Here is a 19,924-nt window from a genome sequence, read left to right on the forward strand (position 1 = left end):
CAGCTCGATGGCACACGACACGCAGAGGAGCGAGAGGTTTGCTCTCGCTGATCTCCGCGGTCTCCCAGAGTGTCGGGCAGACCCGCGGCTGTGCTTTTACACACAAGCGGCAGCTGGCCAACAACAGAGGGGACTCAAGCTTCCCGGAGAAAGAAGAGTCACGACCGGCGTGTCGACGTGATCATGTTCTTGTGCGAAAACATGAACCACCCACGAACATCGTTTCAGCACGCGCCCAGACATGTGAAACAGTGATCGTGGCCGTCAGTGAGGACAGGAAACAACCGCATCCAGAAACACACAAATAGAATGTCATCTTTAAAAAGACGCAAGCTCTACTTGTGTAAGCTCTTTTAGGGACTTTACTCTTTTAGAGTGCTGAAGCACGCAGGGGAACGGCCGCCGCAACACAGACAGGGATTGTGTGCAGCCTGTCGTGTGTTCTCTCTCTCTCTCTCTCTTTGAAGGCGCTCACTCTTACCAGCCGTAAAAACGGCTTTCAGCGCTCGAAGCGCACCGTACCGGCCGTGAGAACAGCCTTCTGACACTGTCAAAACAGCTATTTGCTCTATAATGGCAAACGAAACAAAAAACAGAAAATAAAGAGAGGACTTCGACCCCGCTGCTGTGCTGTTCGCCCGCACTCGACAAAAAGAGAAGTTCAACCAAAAAGCTTGACTCGTCTTCTAGCAGACACTTGCTTGCAGAGAACAGGAACAACACCGTTCGGCTCCGAAGCGAAAAGCTGAAGATGCAACGCACCTGCTGCTCGTTATATACCCGCGCTGCGAGGCGAGCAGCTGCTGCATATGATTGCATGCCAATGTGCATTGGCTCGTTTTAGTTACACTCGAAGTAGATTGACCTTTCTAGCGAGATTAAACTAATTTTCATGTTGAAAAAATTGAGATTTCTGTGCCACCCTGCTCGCTGGCCACTGCCTGGCCACCCCTGTGAAAATATCCTGGCTCCACCACTGCAGTGATCTAATTTCTACTCAGCACCATATTTTTTTTTGTTGTTGTTTTATAATTACAGTGTGGGTAATAAAGGACATTGTAAGCATTTTAAGTCAGTGATGGATAATACCTGTCACGCTGAATTCATAGAACACTATAATCCTCAGAACTTCAATAAATACAATGACACAGATCCATCCCACGCACTCTGTTGATTAAACAAAATAAAAATGAATAAACAAATAAAAAACTTACACTTACACAGCACAATATCTTAAAAGCTGTATTCTAAATGTACAGGTGCTGGTCATATAATTAGAATATCGTGAAAAAGTTCATTTTTTTATTGTAAATTATTTTAAAAAATGAAACTTTCATATATTCTAGATTCCCTACATGTAAAGTAAAACATTTCAAATGGTTTTTTTTTTTTAAATTTGTTGATTAGAGCGTACAGCTAATGAAAGTCCAAAATCCAGTATCTCAAAATATTAGAATATTTACATTTGAGTTTCATTAAATGACCATCCCTACAGTATAAATTCCGGGAATCTTTTGTTCTTTGAAACCACACTAATGGGGAAGACTGCTGACTTGGCAATGGTCCAGGAGACAATCATTGACACCCTCCACAAAGAGAGTAAGTCACAGAAGGTCATTACTGAATGGGGTGGCTGTTTACAGGGTGAAATATCAAAGCATATTAAATGCAAAGTTGACTGGAAGGAAGAAATTGGGTAGGCAAAGGTGCACAAGCAACAGGGATGACCGCAAGCTTGAGAATACTGTCAAGTAAAGCCAATTCAAACACTTGGGAGAGCTTCACAATGAGTAGAATGAAGCCGGAGTCAGCGCATCAAGAGTCACCACACTCAGACATCTTCAGGAAAAGGACTACCAAGCCACTTCTGAACCAGAGACAACGTCAGAAGCATCTTACCTGGGCTAAGGAGAAAAAGAACTGGACAGTGAACAGTGGTTGAAAGTCCTCTTTTCAGATAAAAGTAAATTTTGCATTTCATGTTGAAATCATAGTCCCAGAGTCTGAAGGAAGACTGGAGAGGCACAGAATCCAAGCTGCTTTAAGTCTAGTGTGAAGTTTCTGAAGTCAATAATGATTTGGGGGGGCCGTGACGTCTGCTGGTGTTGGTCCATTGTGTTTTATCAAGTGCAAAGTCAATGCAGCCATCTTCCAGGAGATTTTGGAGCACTTTATGCTTCCATCTGCTGACAAGCTTTATGGAGATGCTGATTTCCTTTTCCAGCAGGACTTTAGCATCTGCCCACAGTGCAAAAACCACTTCCAAGTGGTTTGCTGACCATGATATTACTGTGCTTTATTGGCCAGCCAATATGCCTGACCTGAATCTATGGTATATTTTCAAGCGAAAGATGAGAAACAGTCGATCCAACAATATACAGATGATCTGAAGGCTCAATAGTGCCTCAGCAGTGCCACAGGCTGATCACTTCCATGCCACACTTCACTGATGCAGTAATTTGTGCTAGGAGCAAGTCATTTGCTGTAATATGTCCTGCCGACCAAGTATTGAGTGCACAAAAGAACATACTTTAAAGAACTTGAACTTTTCTGTTTTGCAAATCCATTTTTTGATTGATCTTAGGAAATATTCTAATATTTTGAAATACTGGATTTTGGACTTTCATGAGCTGTACGCTCTAATCATCAAAATTAAAAAAAAAAAACTTTTGAAATGTTTTACTTTACATGTAGGGAATCTAGAATATATGAAAGTTTCATTTTTAAAAATAATTTATAATAAAAAAATGAACTTTTTGATGATATTCTAATTATATGACCAGCACCTGTAAACCTTTGTCCTTGCATAAAAACAGACAAATTTCTGATTTCCCTCAACAAATCTACTTAAAAACATTCTTGTTAAAACTATATAATATCTACTTTAAGAAAGTGTTTTTTTTTCCTGGATGAAAAATTAAAATGATTAATAATAAAATAGTAGCATACCTTCCTCTTTTTTCAATATGGCTAGATGAATATAAATCAGAAGGATGATATGCAGGAGTGTTGTTGTTATTATCGACGATAATGTTATCCATCTTTGGCGGAGACCTGTGAATGAAGAGATCACCTTCTGAATTCATAAACTCTCACAGGTCACAAACTAGAACTGATCTCAATCTGATACAGATCAATTGAGAAGAGTCGGCATGAAATCAAAATTGGCTTGAATTTAAGTTATTAATGCTCCTTGATGGTCTTAATGTGAAGTCCGTCATGCAAAGTTTCTTTATGTTTTTGCTGCAGTTAAGCCAATCACATTTACAGTTATACACAGTTCACTTTTCACAATACAGTCAGCAACCAAAGGATAAAATCAAGTCCCACTCAATTCAGAAATATGTAACAATACAGTACTGTCGATATAGCGACTCCTTTTTAATGCCGAAATTAACAGTTTAGCAAATATTATGCATTATGCATATATTTCAACATAAGCATAGTATTTCTATTAATTCAGTAATTCATAAATACAGGAATATTATTATGGGATCTACTCTTTCCATACTTATACAAATACAATAATGATAAGACTGTATTTCGGCATGTACTTACATTTGAATTTTGATTGCAGACAAGCTAAAACCTCTATAAAGAGAAGCACCAGTGGCTGAACAAAGACAATAAAAAAATCTACAATAAAAGAATAACAGTCCATTATTTTCCCATTCAAACAAATCAACAGTCAATAATATGTCATTAAAACACATCATATGATTGCTCAGAAGTTCTGAAATGTTAAAATCACTGAAATGAAATGAGTCTAGAAGTGTTTTTACGAAACACCGAATGACTTAATTCAATCTGTGCATCCATATCAACATGTCATTCTACATCAAGGTGAAACTGGCTGAATTACAATCAACTGGATTTTTACACAGAAAAACAATGCAAGCAGGTGGCATTTTACAAACTACTTGCATATTGGTTTAATTAATTAAGACAATTATTTAGGTGTTACCCGGAAAATGTCCAAACGTGAACATCAACTGGAGGAGTTGAAATGAATGCATGAAAGAAATACACACAGAAAAATATCCTACAAAAAAAAAGAGGAAAAAAGTAAGCACGAATGGAAAATGCATTACAGTAATTCAACTATACTGACTGTACAGGATCCTGCTCTCTCTCGTTTTACTTGGTTGTTTATTTAAAAAATTGTAAACACTACATTTTTGTGAAAGCTTTCCCAACCACAGCACTGACTATCACAATTGTACAATAGTGGGGGGAAACTGTGGTCTAAATGCTTTGTTTTATCAACACTGAGTAACTAAATTTGTAACTATGTAAAATGGTGTATTGAGAGTGCATGTTTTTTTGAGCTAATATTTGCAACTTTAATATTGAGGTAAAACAATAAGAATGTGTTCACTTTGCTTGCATCGGGAACACACTCTTGGCCGTTCTTGACTGGGTGGACTTAAGTCAACTGAAAAAAACAACAAACATTAACACACAGTTAGGCCTAAAAGGAAACTGTTCGAATCTTCTGTATGTATTTGATTATCATTTTTGGTAATTCTAGAATTAAAAACCCACTGGTAACAAACCACAAATATGTGCTTATATACACTTTGCCTGCCACTCAGATTTAACGTTTAAGGACTCAAATCACACAGAAACTCTTACCTGCACTCAGGGTGAGACACGACAGCACAACAATTACAAAGAATATTCCAAAACGTACACGACGATCATTGTTTGTGTCATGTGCACTGTTTCTCCAGCCATATGTAAAAAGAACTAGAGGAATAGATAAAAAAATAAATAAATGTCACACAAGATAGATGATGTCCTGAGAAAGAACAGAACATATCTAAAGATGTGGTGAACTGAAGAGTGTTTGTCAAACAGTTGCCTGAATTAAATAAGGCCATAATAACTGAATCTGTACCAAGAAAAGTGAAGGTCACCTCATGTACATCATGATATTTTAGAAAAGATAATTCAACAGTAAATGTAGTAAAATATAAACTATAAAAGAGTGTAATCTTATTATTTCATAATTTAGAATATCTGAAACATTCCATATTTAAAATTATGACACCCATAGTTTCTGTTGTACTATTAAAGCAGGATACAGAAAATGACAGATATATCACTGAAACAGATGTTCAGAGAAATCTCACTTGTCTTCGTAAATGGCAAAAGAACAAATGTACACCTGGGCTACAAGACAGTTGTAAGACTTTGAGACACTGCCTGTCTTTTAATCATTTTGAGTATTCAGGGTTGCTGACTTCAGATTTGGACGACGAGATTTTAGAGAGAGAGAGGTGTAAGATTTAACGCTGAATTCTGGCCAAATCTATTGAAGGTAATATTTCATAAAACACTTTTAATGTCAGAATAATGAGCATGACCTCTGATGTGTAACATTAGGATTTACCCACCTGAATAAACCATGATTGTAAAAACAAAAAATTCTCTTGTTATTTTGAAAAACCTGATCCATGTTTTAATGTTGTCTGTGGACAGAAAGAGTTGAAAACATCAATTTAATATTTTATAAAAGACTAATGCACTGCCATTGTATTATATTATACATCTTTTTCCATTGCTTGTATGCATTTTTTCAGTGTTAGGTTGTGGTAGGACAAAGTATTTTTGTTGTGATCAATTTGTATCTACTGATACCCTTAGGAAAAATAATAATAATAAAAAAACATTAAATCCTGACATACCTTGAAGATACTTTAAATAAGGCAAAGCCCAAATCAACATAACAGTCCTCAGAATATACAGAGCACAGCAAGTGATGGTCTCATTCAGAAATCCTGGAACAGAATATTCACTGATGGGTGTTAAATGATATTGATGAAATAAATAAATAAAAGTCCCATCATAAGAGAATAAATACACCAACAGTTAGTCTGGTATAAGACTGGTAATTCTGTACAACATTACAACAAAACTAATAAAATCTGCCACAGTGCAGTCTCATATAAACTACTAAACTCACCTTCAGTGAGACCCCAGAAGAAGAAGGCGATGGACATACAGATGTTTGGAAAAAAGACCAGAGAAAGCTGAAGATTCCAGATTGTGCTTCTGGAGACTGAAGAGAAGATGCAGAATAATCACAGTTAAATGAGAAAAAAACTTACAGTGACACATAAACAGTTAATCACAAGAAATTATAAGATTTTCCTTCCAAACACACCTGTGTTTTTTGATCTGCAGTAGATCAGACAGCAGAGCAGAAGTACAGCTCCAGATCCAGCAACAAAACAGAAAACCAACACAGTTATGTGCAAAAGAGAGAAACCTGTCAAACACAAACATCACCACTGAATCAATGTGTTACAAATAGTCATTGTTTCTTAATTATAGAGAATCTGTGATCATTATTTTAAAGAATTCCTAACAGCTTGCGTCACCCTTCGAGTACCAGGGGCCCGATGTATAAACGTTGTGTACACACAAAATAGCCATTGAAATACGGGTACGCAATTTTCCACGCATGCATGTATCGGGATTTATAGAAAATAAACTTGCCATAGAATATGTGCGCACCGTCTGCACAATCTAGACCGTGTGTAGCTACGCCCCGGTGAACTGGTGTGAGCGAAGTAATGAAATGTTTTGAGTGAGGCACTGATGTCAGAGAATTGTTACACTGCCAAATATCTTCAGTTTCCAGGAATAATATCCAAACATTCTACAATAGGTATTTATTTTATAGGCAAAACTGCATAAATTACTCTTGTTTAAAACAATTAAAAAATTGCCAATAGGAATGAATTAGAATAATTCTTCTCTAAAAAGTACTGTATAGCTAAAACGTTTTCAGGTTTGTAAAACTGTACGCCAGAACCTGTGCAAAATTCCCTTTAAAAATCCTAATCAGTGGAAAATTGTGTGCACATGCATCCCTACCTCATCTCCTGCCCAAAATAACCATATATGGAGCCTACAACACCTAGTGTGTGTGTGTGTGTGTGTGTGTGTGCATGATAATGTTACATTACATTATGTGTGCCATGTGATACTGTAAACAGATTACCATGGTAGAGACTGCCACATTATTGTAACTCACTTTTATAAAGTTCAACTACAGTATAGATTCAGTCATATGGCACAGTGAGAACATTGGCAGCAAACTGTTCTAGCACAAAACATCATGGCTGTTTCATACACCTTTTGATAACACGCTGAATACTATTCAAAACATTACAGATTTTATGATTATTTCAGCATCAAGGGTGATTTGAAATACGTATCTTGCATTATTTACTATTGAATTAAATGACTGTTAAAAGTACTAAACCGAAAAAAAGAACATACTGTTGTGTTTCTGTGATTAAACCAAATGTTCTCATTACATATTACAATTATCTTGTGTTTGAAACAGTGATTATGTAGAATGAAAATATGTATAACTAGAATGAAAGCATGAGATCAGGTTTTGAAACAATGACTAGCTGTGTTACAAGTGTGATCAGTTTGGATTTTTGTACTGAGAGTTTTGAAAATGTACACCTCACTTGTGAAAATAGTACCAAAGCGAATAAAATAACCCTGTAAATCTGGCACCCAATGTACAAAAAGGGTAGCCTAGGTAGGTTTCGCACCAATTGTAGCTAAATAGCTAAAATACTATATTGTTTACACCAAGTGAAATAGCCTTTGCAAGAGGGTTGGCTATTTGAACTAGTGTAAATAGAGACTGCATTATTAATTTAGCTGTTTTTGTCAACTCACCCAGTCTCTCCAGTACTACAGTTGCATTGGCTGAAAGTCCTCCAGCAAACACTTGACACATGTAAACTCCTTTATCCTCAGTTCTGACACTCTTCAGTCTGAGAGAGAAGTTTCCTTTGGGGATTTCATCAGTGAAGAACTCAACTCTGTCTCTGTATTGTTTATCTGATGAATCTGATAAAGTCTTATTGTTTTCATAAAGCAGAACCAGAATATCTTCATCTGTTCTTATCCATTTAACCTTTTCAATGTGTTCAGGTTTGATGTGAGAGTCTACAGAGCAGTTCAGAGTGACGTCCTCACCCACAGATGCAGATATGGACCGATTAGATCCTGATACTAGCAAACGCTCTGAAAGAATAAGAATGGTTTAAACATAAGTTTAAAATACATAAAATGTCATTTTGATTGAATTTTTCACTAGAACTCCAGTGTCTCTCACTCACCAACAGTTTGAACCACAGTTTGTGCTGCTATTTGAACCTCAGTCTCACCAGAATCCTGGCCGCTGTAAACTTTACATGTGTATTTTCCCTCATCTTCAGCTCTCAGTTTGTCCAGACTGAGGGAGAAGTTTCCATGTTGAATCTCCTCAGTAAAGAAATGAGCTCTATCATGATAATCCTGCCGCTGGGCCTCTGGTCGACTCTCACCATCCAGAAACAGATGAACTGGAGTCTCTGAGTCTGTTCTTCTCCATTCCACCCCCAGACCCTCCGTTAGTAAAGGTTCATCAACATAACAGGGCAAAACCACTGAAGATCCCAGAGGAACAACCAGAGGACCAGAAGGACTGCGCACAGTGAATCCTGTAAAGAAATAAAGAAACTGGTTGCTTAAAAAATGAGAAAGAAAAACTCGAAGGATATTTTCGAGTATCAACGTAAAGTGATAATACGTACCATCAGCGATCATCAGAAGCATCGATATAACAATAAACTTAATGTCCATATTTTGTACAAAGAAAGAGCTAAAATAAAATCATAATCTTATCATTAAAATTAGAGTTTTACTCGACAGTCTTTCATACAAGGTCACGTCTGAATAAACACTATTACTTTCGATTTCTTAAATTATAGGCGCGTCAGGACGTGTTTTAAAACCCTCTATGGTACGGTGTTGCCTCCAGGCAACATGGTCTATTTTAGTTTGTTTTTAATAAAATAAGACACCAATTGATTGATCAAACGTATCTCAGGACAGAATAATTCAAATACTAATCAATAAAAGTGCAAAAAAGATCAAAACATGACCAACAGGGGTCCATTTTGTGTCCTGTTTCAGCACATGTGCACATGTCACATGACTCCATATTTTCTCCAATGAAAAGTGCTTTTTTCACTTGTTTGTATCTGTTTAATCACCCACAAAAAATATGAGTCACCTTCACTGGCAAGTAAAGAAGTTTTTTTAAGAACTTCACATATATCTTCAAATGTTTTAGAGAAAATAACAAAAAACTGTGTGTTGCCTCAAGGCAACATTGTACCATAATGGAATCACATAAGGCCATACAGGCACAATAGGTTTGAATAGAAATGTATTATATTTGTAAGGAAAAGAGTTAGAATTATCTAAATATGTTGGCATTTTCACATGATTTTGTAATGCACTTATAAGAATAGTAATTCACATACTATATCTGCATATATTATGATCTGCACATATTCTATAGCACTTCAAAAAGGTATAAAACACACATAGCACTAGCAGTTGATAAGGGTGATAATGAGGGGTCATACTGTGATGAGGAAGATGAAATCATAGTAACAATCCGTCAGGGAGAGAGTGAGGGTGAGAGAGAAGATGGAGATGAGGATGAAGATGGATATGATAACTTGATATAATAACATAATAATATGATGGTTTGGTAATACTTGTGTTCCACTATGGTACAATGTTGCCTGAGGGCAACCACTGGATATAAAATGTTACTTTTTATTAAATATGAAACTTTTAATACATTAAAAACTAGATAAATTTGGTTGTTCAAGTGTCTAGTTAAAGAAATTGATGTTTTCAATAAATATATTTCTTTTTTCTACATGAAAATGCCAAATATTTACATTTTTCCATTGTGGTACAATGTTGCCTCGAGGCAACAAACTTATAAAAATTAAATAAATTAAAAAAATATGAAAATGTTTACTGATATTGTTAAAGTGTCCAATTTAAAGCAGGAAAAACAACACATAAGTTTTTTCCTCATTGATATCATATTGCGTACCATAGAGGGTTAATCCAGTTGAACCTTGAAGGACAAGTGCAGAAAATACTGTTGAAATATCACTTTCTGTTGGCTCTATAGTGGTTTCTGTTGATACTTGAATAACAACAACTTTCCTATTACATACAAAAAGGCAGAAATGGCAATAAATGATTGTGTGTTTAACAGACACAGCAAGCTCCTCTTGTTGTTTATGTTCTTTATTTTGCTGTAGCCTGTAGGGTGGTAGGCTACTTCCCTAGCCTAGAGAAATCATAAATTAGGACGAGGCTGAATTCAGCTTCTTATTCGCAGCTTTATTGACGCTATCCGGTCCACCTTAAAAGACGCGACGCTTCCACGTTTTTAGCTCATGCATTTAGTGACCATGACCGTGCGTTTTTTCTCTTTTTCATGCTTTTTTAAGGGATTGTGTTGCTTTTTGTGTCTATTTTCGGAATTAAAAGAAAATAAACTATTTTGAAATGCAAATAACACTGATATATCAGTGAAAATAGACTGCAAAAATATAAAGGCACATAAAATATAATGACAGTGTTTATATAATCCACACCAGATTATATAGGGTGACACTGGAAGTGTTCATTTAACACTGGATGTTTTGCTGTGTATATAAAAAACAATTACATCATTCTTATTGCACACGTCTTCCTTTGAATGCATTAATGAATCTATTGAATAAAAAAATAATTCAAGCAAATATTACAGATTTCAATATCATAAGGTAACTAGAGACCAGCTCCAGCTTGGATCCAGCCTCTTATGAAGACTTCAGATGGAGGACTCCAGAACATCAAACATGGATGATTATACAAAATGATCATGTTATCATTTCTTTACATGCACACTATTTTACAACTGTAGTTTCTGATATCACCTCATAAAAGACGATTGTGTTTTTGTCACATAGAAACATGCATTTTCTGTAAAGCTGCATTGAAATATGTATAGTAAAAAGTGTTATACGAGTGAATGTGAATTAAATTGCATTGAAATGAAAGAGCCCTTGCATTGTTGGTTACTGTAGCCTACCATTTTGAAGTTATGGACCCAATCTCACATTACAGTTTGGAGAGCCATCACATTGTTGGCCTGTCTTGTACCTTTTTTTTTGTTGTTTTATTTTTTGTTTATCTCAGTTTGCAAGTGGTTGTATTAGCAATTTTCAGGCAATTTCACTCATTGATCTAATGTTAAAAACACTAGATTTTCCAAATAAAGTAAAGAATGTATGTAAAAAAAAACAGGACCCTTGTCTTCTTCAAAAATGTACATATTTCAAGCTTGTTGCATTATTTTGTATGTGTATAAAAGGGGAGTATATTGTGATGTTGTATATGTATATTCCCTGACTTGTCAGCACTGATTTTATTTGCTGCTGAAAGAAATCAATTTTAAAGGTTTTGAAAGTGTAATATATTTTGTTTCTCAGTAAGCATTTAGTACAGGATTTTAAATCTTTAAATCCAAGATTTGGTAGGAAATTATTAATTTTCATTCACCTTTTAAGTAAAAGTGTCATTTAGAAGCATATTGACTCGTCTATCTGGCATGATAATGGGTCCCTACTAGCTCAAAAATAAAAAATAAAAAAATAATATATGGCACCTCTAATCTGACAAATGTGCTATTAAGCTTCTTTAAGTGATTATTAATGTTACTGTAGTATGAAGCAGAGCAGGACCGAGTGTTGTGGGAGCTGAACGAGGCCGCTGGATTGATTGCGCAACACACGCCTCACGAGCAGCGGAATCAGTTTAGTTGTCTTTCTGTTGTCTACTGATTGCACACAGTTTGTGGGGTGAAGGGTTCAAGATCAGACCCACGACTGGTGTGAGATCCAAATCATCTTCAGACACTCCAGGAGGAGGAGTGAAGCAGAAATGCTGAAGGAGGGAAGTGAAGAACAGGAAGAGCTCCATCCTGGCTAAACTCTCTCCGAGACAAACCCTGCGGCCTGAGAAAAAAAAGAGATAATGTTCAGAATGGCTACTTTAGAAGAACACTTTATCAGAACAAATATGTCATTTAAAAATATTAAAGCACAATCCAACCATTCGGCTCAAGTTCAGACTAAAAGACAAGTCAATGTCAAAACATGACACCTGCAGAGAAGGGCATGAAGGCGTCTCGTTTGATCAGCTGACCCTTCTCGTCTAGAAAGTGTTGAGGGTTGAAAGTGTTAGGCGTCTCCCACTCGTTCTCATCCCTCAACACAGACGTCAACAGCGGCAGAACACACGTACCCTGGATTTAAAAAGCGCAAAAACACGATTAAGGAATTTTAATGTTATTTTCACAAAAATGTATTGTTTGTACAAAGCCCACTGGGTTATAGACTATAAAATAATTTATTTATTTACTTTTTAAAATTAAGACGTTTTGTGCTAGGTGGGAAGTATACTTGACAAAAATAAAGTAGGGGAGAACCGGGACGAAAGTAACGCGGGACGAAAGTAACAAAGCGATTTTCTCAGAGCCCCGACTACATTTGCATTCCAAGTTATAACAGCACGTTCAGCACGCAACCCTTGACTGAGCTGCCAAATATCATGTGATTTCGTCATTGTTTCCCCCGGTTAGGTCCGGAAAGCAGTTTTCGAGTACGGTAAATAAACGGTAAATAAACACTTGTTACTTTTGTCCTGCTGCAGTGACAACAAGTGCTTCTTTTGTCCCACTGCTAATGTGGTGGCTTTCTCTGCGTGGCAGCATTTATTAAAACATGTTTATGTCGTATTATACTAGCAGAATACACCAAAAGTGAGGGTCAGAAAGAAAGACAGACAGAGGTCTGATTCAGCCAGATGTTTATGAGAGGACGTTTCTGGACATATCTGTTGCTGACTTCTGTATGTCACCATTTATTTACTCAATCTGTTTACATTTACCATATACACATTTAGTTTTTAGCCATACCTTAGCTTTTCCACATCCACCTATGAATTTTCAGTGCTTCCATTCAGATGTTTTTATGCATATTTTGAATTTATGCATAAAAACAGCTGGATTGGAAACTTGACTACTGTTACATTATGTTGACAATTTATATTATGCTAATTTAATTTAATTTTCATATTGTTCATACTGTTGAAAAAATGTTTTGTAAAATAAATTGACATTGCCCCCAAAAAATATTCTAAACAATTCAAGTTTGTACTGTCGGGTTACTTTTGAAACATTTGATGAAACTGAAATTCTCAATTTAAAATAAAAATGTAATTTAATATTTTTTTTCAAAGATAAAGGACAAAATATGTTTGCAGTTTACAGATTAACAAGGTCATAGTCAGGTATATTTAATAAAAACAAGACTAACACACAATAAAAAATCTAGCTTGTATTGTTGTGTTACTTTTGACCCACCTGTGTGTTACTTTCGTCCCACCTGATGGGGTCAAAAGTAACAATGTGCAACTTATGTTCAAAGTGAAATTATACTGAAGCCGTTCTACATTTGTACAAAATTCCACCTGGTATTGATAAACCACACTTGTGAGTTATTGACCACAGCAAAAATATATCGCTGTCTAAAACATTATATTTTAAAATTAAATTTTTGTGAAAAAGGGTACTTTCGTCCCTGCTCTCCCCTAGATGAAAGTAGACGCTTGGCAAACTATGCTAGAAGGTGCCAAATGGCAGCACAAACTTGAGCAGATTGCACCTTAAGGCCAATTCACACCGCACCGACAAACGCCAACAAACTCGTCTGTTGGAGTTTGTTGGATAGGTGTGATACCCCTGTTGGCGTTGGTCGGAATCACGCACACACAAGTTGTGGAAGTTTCCCAGTCAGACTTGACTCTCTGTGACTCGTTTGTCGGTGTTTGTTGGGGCAGTGTGAACATGACAGTTTTCCCTCATAGATTTCTAAATCCAACGGCCACCTTGTTCGTTGGCGTTTGTTGGTGTTTGTTGCCGTTTGTCGGTGCGGTGTGAATTGGCCTTTACAAATAATTTAGAATTCTTTAAATAAAACAACTTTTAAAAGAACAACCAAATAATACATCACATAAGCAGGACTAACCTTCTTGATGAAGTATCCGTTGAAGTGAACATCACAGCTGGTCATATGAGGAAGATTCATGGGTACAATATTAGCCAGTCTCTGGATTTCATGGATCACAGCATCTGTATACGGTAAGTTCTTCCTGTCCTCGGTAACCGGTTCACGGCCAGCAAGCACCTGGTCAATCTCCTTATGAACTCGATCTATGACCAATGAGACACATATAAAGTACATAAAATGCTTTAATTTTAGAGAGGTTTCTCATTGTGATGTGTGCAGTGACTTTTGTGTACTGTGTAGAAATTGTTTTCACCAGCAGAGGGGGCTGCAAGCTATACTGATTACTTGGCTACTTTAGCCACTAAGAACTATACCTGAACAAGACCTCAGCACCATCAGTTGTCAGAGACACAGTCATCGGTTTCAAGGTAATCACATACTATTTATGTTTAAGAAGTAATATTGTTTGTATGTATATAACAGGCCGAGAACAGAGTGCGGGATTGCTTTTACCACGTTGGTAAAAGTACACCCATATGTGAATAAATAATAAACTAAACACTTGCAGTACATTTGCAGAAAGCACATACTTTGTTCAAATTAAGCCTAAGGTTCAAAATAATATGTCTAATTAGGGACAGTAAAGACACATTTCCAAACGCACAAACATAAAATAACATTTGAGAAATTAAAAAAAAAAAAAAATAAATTTGTGAAAATGAAAATATTAAACACAATTAGAAAATGTTAAATATTTGTTTAATACAGTTTTAATTATCATATGTTTTTTGATAAAGCCATCATTTTGTTATACTGTTTTGATCTGTTTTGTATTTGCAATGTTATTTTTGGTGAATTGTATTAAAACCAGTATGGGACAGTTTTGGCTGAAATGATTTATTATAATAATTTATATAATTATTATTATTATTTAACAAAAAAAAAAAAAAAACATACAAAAATGTATTAAATCAAAACAAGTGACCACTGAACTAAGGAAAATTTCCCAACTTACCATTTTAAAAATGCACACCTTATTTAAGTGTTAATGTGAACAGCATATTTTTCTCCCTCAATATGGAAGTCTGACCTTGTATATGAGGATATTTGGCCATGAGCATCAGACCCCAGCGCAGTGTCGTGCCGGTCGTGTCAGTACCAGCAGCAAACAGGTTTGACACCGTAATGAGCAGATTCTGATCGTGGAAATGTGAATCTTTTTCTCCAGATTCCTGCATGAAGCACAAAAACATTCCTAAGTCTTAAGGCCAAAGTCTAATTCACTTTTTATGTGTACGCGAGTGTCAGCGTACAGTGCGCGTGACGCGAATTTCATCATCAGAATAGTACGCGCATACTGAACGCGCACCGCTGAATTTTTGTAACCGGTCGCACATGCGCATTTAATTTTTTTTGTTGTTGTTGTTGCAGTAGTTACTTTATCCACAAGGTGGCAACCGTGCCATGGAGGCGTCGATTCATAAAGTATTCAAAGAAAAACTGCATAAACAGAAGAGTCCGAAATGCGTGCAAGTTACAGCAACAATGGAGGCCTACACAGATGAGAGATTGTGCGAAGAGGTTAGTACTCTCATTTGTCTAGCATGAAAGAATACAAAGATGTGTATATTGGTTGTAACTCATAGAGGTATTGCAATTTTTTGCAATGCGCATGCGTCGAATGCCTGTGTACGCGTACGAGTCAAGTGAAGTATACTTTGCAAGGCTGTACGTTTGACTGTGCGCGTACGCTAGCATACACATAAAAAAAAAAAAAAAACAAGTATACTTTATGTTTTAGAGTGAGACTAAATGATCCAATACAAAGAAAAATTTACACTAATGAGCCAAAACATTATGACAAGTCAAAGGTGAAGCAAATATTGTTGATCATCTCCTAACAAAGTCACATATTCAGGTCTGGGCAGATTAGATGGTAAGCAAACAATCAGTTCTCGTAATCAACATGTTGGATGCAGGAGAAATGGACAGGAATAAAGATCTGAGCCACTTTGACAAAGGCAAATTGTTATGGCAAGGCGACTGGGTCAGAGTTTCTCTGAAACAGCAATGCTTTTGTGTGTTGCTTCCGGTCAGCAGTGGTGAAAATTTACCAGCAGTGGTCCGAGGAGGGACAAACCACAAAACGGTGACAGGGTGTTGGGCACCCAAAGCTCATAGATGCACAAGGAAAATGAAGACTATCCCGTCTGGTCTGAGCCAACAGACGGTCTACTGTGGCACAAATCACACAAAATTTGAATGATGGGAGGTATGTCATAACACACGATGTATCACACCCTGCTGCATATAGGGCTGTGTAGTTGCAGACCAGTCAGAGTGCCTATGATGGGCGAGCGTCATAACTGGACCTTGGAGCAGTGGAAGAAGGTTGTTTGTTCAAAACCCTGGGTCTGGCCATTCATGTGGACGTCAATTTGACACAGCACATGGAGGACCAACAGCATATTAGGCAGGTGGTCATAATGTTTTGGCTCATTGGTGTATATCTATGTAAATAAATGGTACAAGTCAGTGAAAAACTGAAAACCATACCCCTAAGGTAAAAGTTTAAGCTTTTGCTGGCAGGTGGGCAGAAATGAAGCATAAATTCATATAATACTTTACTTGTATTCTTTGTTTGCGGATGAGGAAAGAGTCGATAAATCCTCTGCAGTCAAGCGGATTCAAAGTTTCCCGTAAGACGTTCACTAGCTTCTGCATTTCTTTCCTGTTGCTTTTCATATTTTCCATCAGCAGCCTCCACGTCTTCATCCAGGGTCCAAGAACCGGACACATGTTGTAGATCTACAGGTGAAGACACACCAACTTTAAAATGCATCTATATCTGTTTGGCTGACATGAAGACATAGAGTTTAAGACCAGAGCTGAAACTGTTTTAACAGTGCTTGGGCATGTGATTCGGTGTATCTGCAGCATTTTTGCTCCTTGTGTCATCTTTTCAAATCTGATTGTAAACGCCCCTCAAAAATAACAAGGAACGGCACCCATAAACATTGCAGAGTACCTGTATCATAGCTGAACCAATAATGCGGATGTTCTTGTTTGCCTTGTTCACCATATCCTGAAACTTTGGGTCCTCATATTCAAATCGTTTTCCATACACAATAGCTGAGATGATGTTGGAGACGGCATAATTCACCGGTTGGGTCGTATCAAATGGATTTCCTGTAAGACATATGCAATCAGAGAAGATATATAGAGTAATCTAATACTTAGAAAAGTATGCCATTAACACAAGCAGTTGCTTTACCTTGAAACTTCTCAAACACTTCCCGCAGATAATGTGTCTCATCTACTATTTTCTCTTCGCTCAGTTTCTTGCCCATTCCAAAGTCTCGAAGAGTTGAGATAGCGAATCTTCTCATCGTCTTCCAGCTGTCGCCATTAGCAAAGATGATTCCTGTGGAGAAACATGTTTTGTATTCGTAAATCACCCGAGAGGGGTGATGATGGGTACTGTTCTAGTTCACCAGAACCTTTTTGTATTAATCCTCTATGATATAATATTTTTATATTAAATAAATCATTAACAACAATGAAATGTTGTGGAAGAGTACAGCTGCTCAACACCACTATTAAAAGTAAACAAGTAACACTAGTTTTTCTTTCTTTGCTCAGTGATTAAGCTCAAGCATCAGCAGTGATGCATGTTGTGTCATGTTAGTGAGGCTAATGTTTTACCAAATCCTTGATTGAAGTCCTGGAATATGGGGGTAATGTCTCTTTCTCCGAATTCTTCTGCCTGGTTCACAAGTGCTTGTTTGACTGTCTTGTATCCAGCCAGAACCACAACCTTCCTTGGTCCAAAATGCACTTTGAACACTGACCCATATTTTTTGGACAACTGAAATAGATTTTCATTAGTCATTTACTCCACTAGATGTCACTATTGCAAACTATCATGCAAATAAAATATACAATACCCAAACAAGTATTCAATTATTTATATTTATAACAACATTTATAACAAAAAAAAAAAACTTTCAAGTGACCAAAATATTCAGCGAGAAAATGCTCTTATTCTGCGACAGCTACAACATACTCATGCATTGATTTTATTATCTGTTAGCAACTGAAATGATAACAAGCAAAACATTTGGAACTTAAAATCGGGGACAGAAAAGTTCTTAGTCGTTGATTTGACTTCAAACGAAAATGTATTTTGATATACACTCTTAAAAATAAAGCTTCCAAAAGGAGGGTTTCACAGTGATGCCAGAAGAACCATTTTTGGTTCCCCAAAAAACTAAAAGACCCATTTTTTTCTTAGTGTGAAGAACATTTTAAAAACCTAAACCCTTTTTTTACACTATAAAGAACCTTTTGTAGAAAGGAAAGATTGCATGGATTTTAAAGGTTTTTCATGGAACCATCGATGCCAATAAAGAACTTTTACTTTTAAGAGTGAACAGAGATTGTGATCAAATAAATGATAGAAAAAGTATGCTTTCTAATGTATTATTATATGAAAACATTCCTCCTACTTTGAAGAAAATGTGGCATTTAGCACTTCTTTCAGAAATTAAATCTTGTTGGACCTAATAAAATCACCAAATAAGACTCAAATATCAGATTGTGTTAGGGACAAAGGTGATGAGATATCAATGTTTCTATAAAGAAACAAAAATGCACATTTCTGTTTTGTCTGTTAAATCAGATTCTTGAAATAATGGGCCACAGTTAATGAAACAAGCACCAAGAATCAGAAAGTTTTGCCTGAAAAACATGGAAAGCAAAGACAAGAAATACATTTTTTTTTAATATCCTAAAAGAATGTGTGTAACAAATTATGGGGGAAAATGACAATAGGAATTATAATTTAGGAAACATAAGATACAGAAACTTACTTCCCAGAGGCTCACGTGAGGTTGTTTGAGATCCAGTTGGAGCAGGTTCCCCAGCAGTGGCAGTGGTTTGGGTCCCGGAGGATCTCTTCCCTCTTCTGAAGAGCTGGAGCTGATTGAGATTAGATAAGCAACCAAAAACAACAGCACAGCTGCAAGTAAAGCTCCTGTGGTGGACACATGCATGAGAAGCGTTTCCACTAAAGCCATATCAGAGAGAGCTCCACCACAACTGAGAGTATTCACAAATTAAAAAAAAAACAGGTGTGAAGGCAGGTCGTTGTGTCTCCACATGCTGAAAACATGAAGGGAGGAGCTAAACACAGTTCACGGTATGCCAGCTGACGTCTGTAGACTAGAGTTCACATTCCTAACAGTTCTCAGCTCCTCTAGACCAAAACCACCAAAATAATCTGTGTGTGTCTACCTAAACATATTTTGAAAACAAATGTGTAGCCAGATGTGAGCTAAACCTGACAAAACCTGATTTTGTGAAAACCTATAAATAAAGTTTTTTTCATTTTAAAAATGCAGACAGATTTATGTTATTTACACTCTTAGAAGAAAAGGTTCTATAGAAAGGTTCTATAGGTTCTATTTGTATTTAAAAATAACAGAAGCCCATGAAATGTCTCAATTTAGATAGCTAAGTAAATGCGTGTGTGTGTGTGTGTATATATCCCAAATAAATTCTGTCTAATCTGATTGTAAACATCCAAAAAAAGACCATTCCATTATTTTAAAAGCCTTGAAAAAGCAATATACTTCTAAAAACTCTAATGTAAAGAAATATTTGCAACTAAAATTTGTATTTTTTATTAAAAAAAAAGTTTAAAAAAAGATGATCTTTGACAAATGGTGCAATGACAGCAGCTTTAAATTCAGAAAGAACTTAAAGTCACAATGTAAGTAACGACATATCTTTTCTTCAGTATTGTGACATGGATGCAATGGTTGTTCATTAGATGGAGGCAAATGTGAATGTGAGCTTGCAGTCGACTGTAAAAAAGGGGGGTTAAAAAGACTAAATGATTGGAGAAGTCTGGCATATTTCATTTTAATTAAAAATTGCAAGGTAAAAAAAAAAGAAAGAAAGAAACATGCATG

The 19,924-nt window shown here is 36.3% G+C and overlaps 2 protein-coding genes across 10 annotated transcripts in view; both read right to left on the reverse strand.

Annotated features, from left to right (window-relative positions):
* The window catches only part of LOC127509456 (junctional adhesion molecule-like), a 40,896-nt gene extending 32,084 nt beyond the window's left edge, over positions 1-8,812 (reverse strand). Inside the window, exons 1-13 of one of the 3 annotated variants that reach the window (XM_051888198.1) lie at positions 8,613-8,812; positions 8,157-8,519; positions 7,711-8,061; positions 6,170-6,274; positions 5,969-6,064; positions 5,691-5,783; positions 5,400-5,474; positions 4,636-4,749; positions 4,379-4,435; positions 3,965-4,042; positions 3,559-3,636; positions 2,950-3,054; positions 1,090-1,167 (exon numbers count right to left, since the gene is read on the reverse strand). In XM_051888198.1, coding sequence (XP_051744158.1) covers positions 1,090-1,167; positions 2,950-3,054; positions 3,559-3,636; positions 3,965-4,042; positions 4,379-4,435; positions 4,636-4,749; positions 5,400-5,474; positions 5,691-5,783; positions 5,969-6,064; positions 6,170-6,274; positions 7,711-8,061; positions 8,157-8,519; positions 8,613-8,661 — 1,642 coding nt within the window. In that variant the 5' untranslated portion in view covers positions 8,662-8,812. The remainder of the gene's footprint in view (positions 1-1,089; positions 1,168-2,949; positions 3,055-3,558; positions 3,637-3,964; positions 4,043-4,378; positions 4,436-4,635; positions 4,750-5,399; positions 5,475-5,690; positions 5,784-5,968; positions 6,065-6,169; positions 6,275-7,710; positions 8,062-8,156; positions 8,520-8,612) is intronic. The other 2 variants (XM_051888200.1, XM_051888201.1) reach the window with 2 other exon arrangements.
* LOC127509458 (cytochrome P450 2K1-like) overlaps positions 1-19,131 on the reverse strand; it is a 137,418-nt gene extending 118,287 nt beyond the window's left edge. Inside the window, exons 1-9 of one of the 7 annotated variants that reach the window (XM_051888205.1) lie at positions 18,821-19,128; positions 17,655-17,817; positions 17,224-17,373; positions 16,978-17,138; positions 16,578-16,757; positions 15,040-15,181; positions 13,968-14,152; positions 12,043-12,184; positions 10,742-11,894 (exon numbers count right to left, since the gene is read on the reverse strand). In XM_051888205.1, the coding sequence (XP_051744165.1) occupies positions 11,695-11,894; positions 12,043-12,184; positions 13,968-14,152; positions 15,040-15,181; positions 16,578-16,757; positions 16,978-17,138; positions 17,224-17,373; positions 17,655-17,817; positions 18,821-19,027 (1,530 nt within the window). In that variant the 5' untranslated portion in view covers positions 19,028-19,128 and the 3' untranslated portion in view covers positions 10,742-11,694. Of the gene's footprint in view, positions 1-10,741; positions 11,895-12,042; positions 12,185-13,967; positions 14,153-15,039; positions 15,182-16,577; positions 16,758-16,977; positions 17,139-17,223; positions 17,374-17,654; positions 17,818-18,820 lie in introns of those variants that run through there. The other 6 variants (XM_051888211.1, XM_051888207.1, XM_051888206.1 and 3 more) reach the window with 6 other exon arrangements.
* Positions 19,132-19,924: the final 793 nt, after the last annotated feature.

Source organism: Ctenopharyngodon idella, chromosome 3 (genome assembly GCF_019924925.1).
Source record: "Ctenopharyngodon idella isolate HZGC_01 chromosome 3, HZGC01, whole genome shotgun sequence".
Classification (NCBI taxonomy): domain Eukaryota; kingdom Metazoa; phylum Chordata; class Actinopteri; order Cypriniformes; family Xenocyprididae; genus Ctenopharyngodon; species Ctenopharyngodon idella.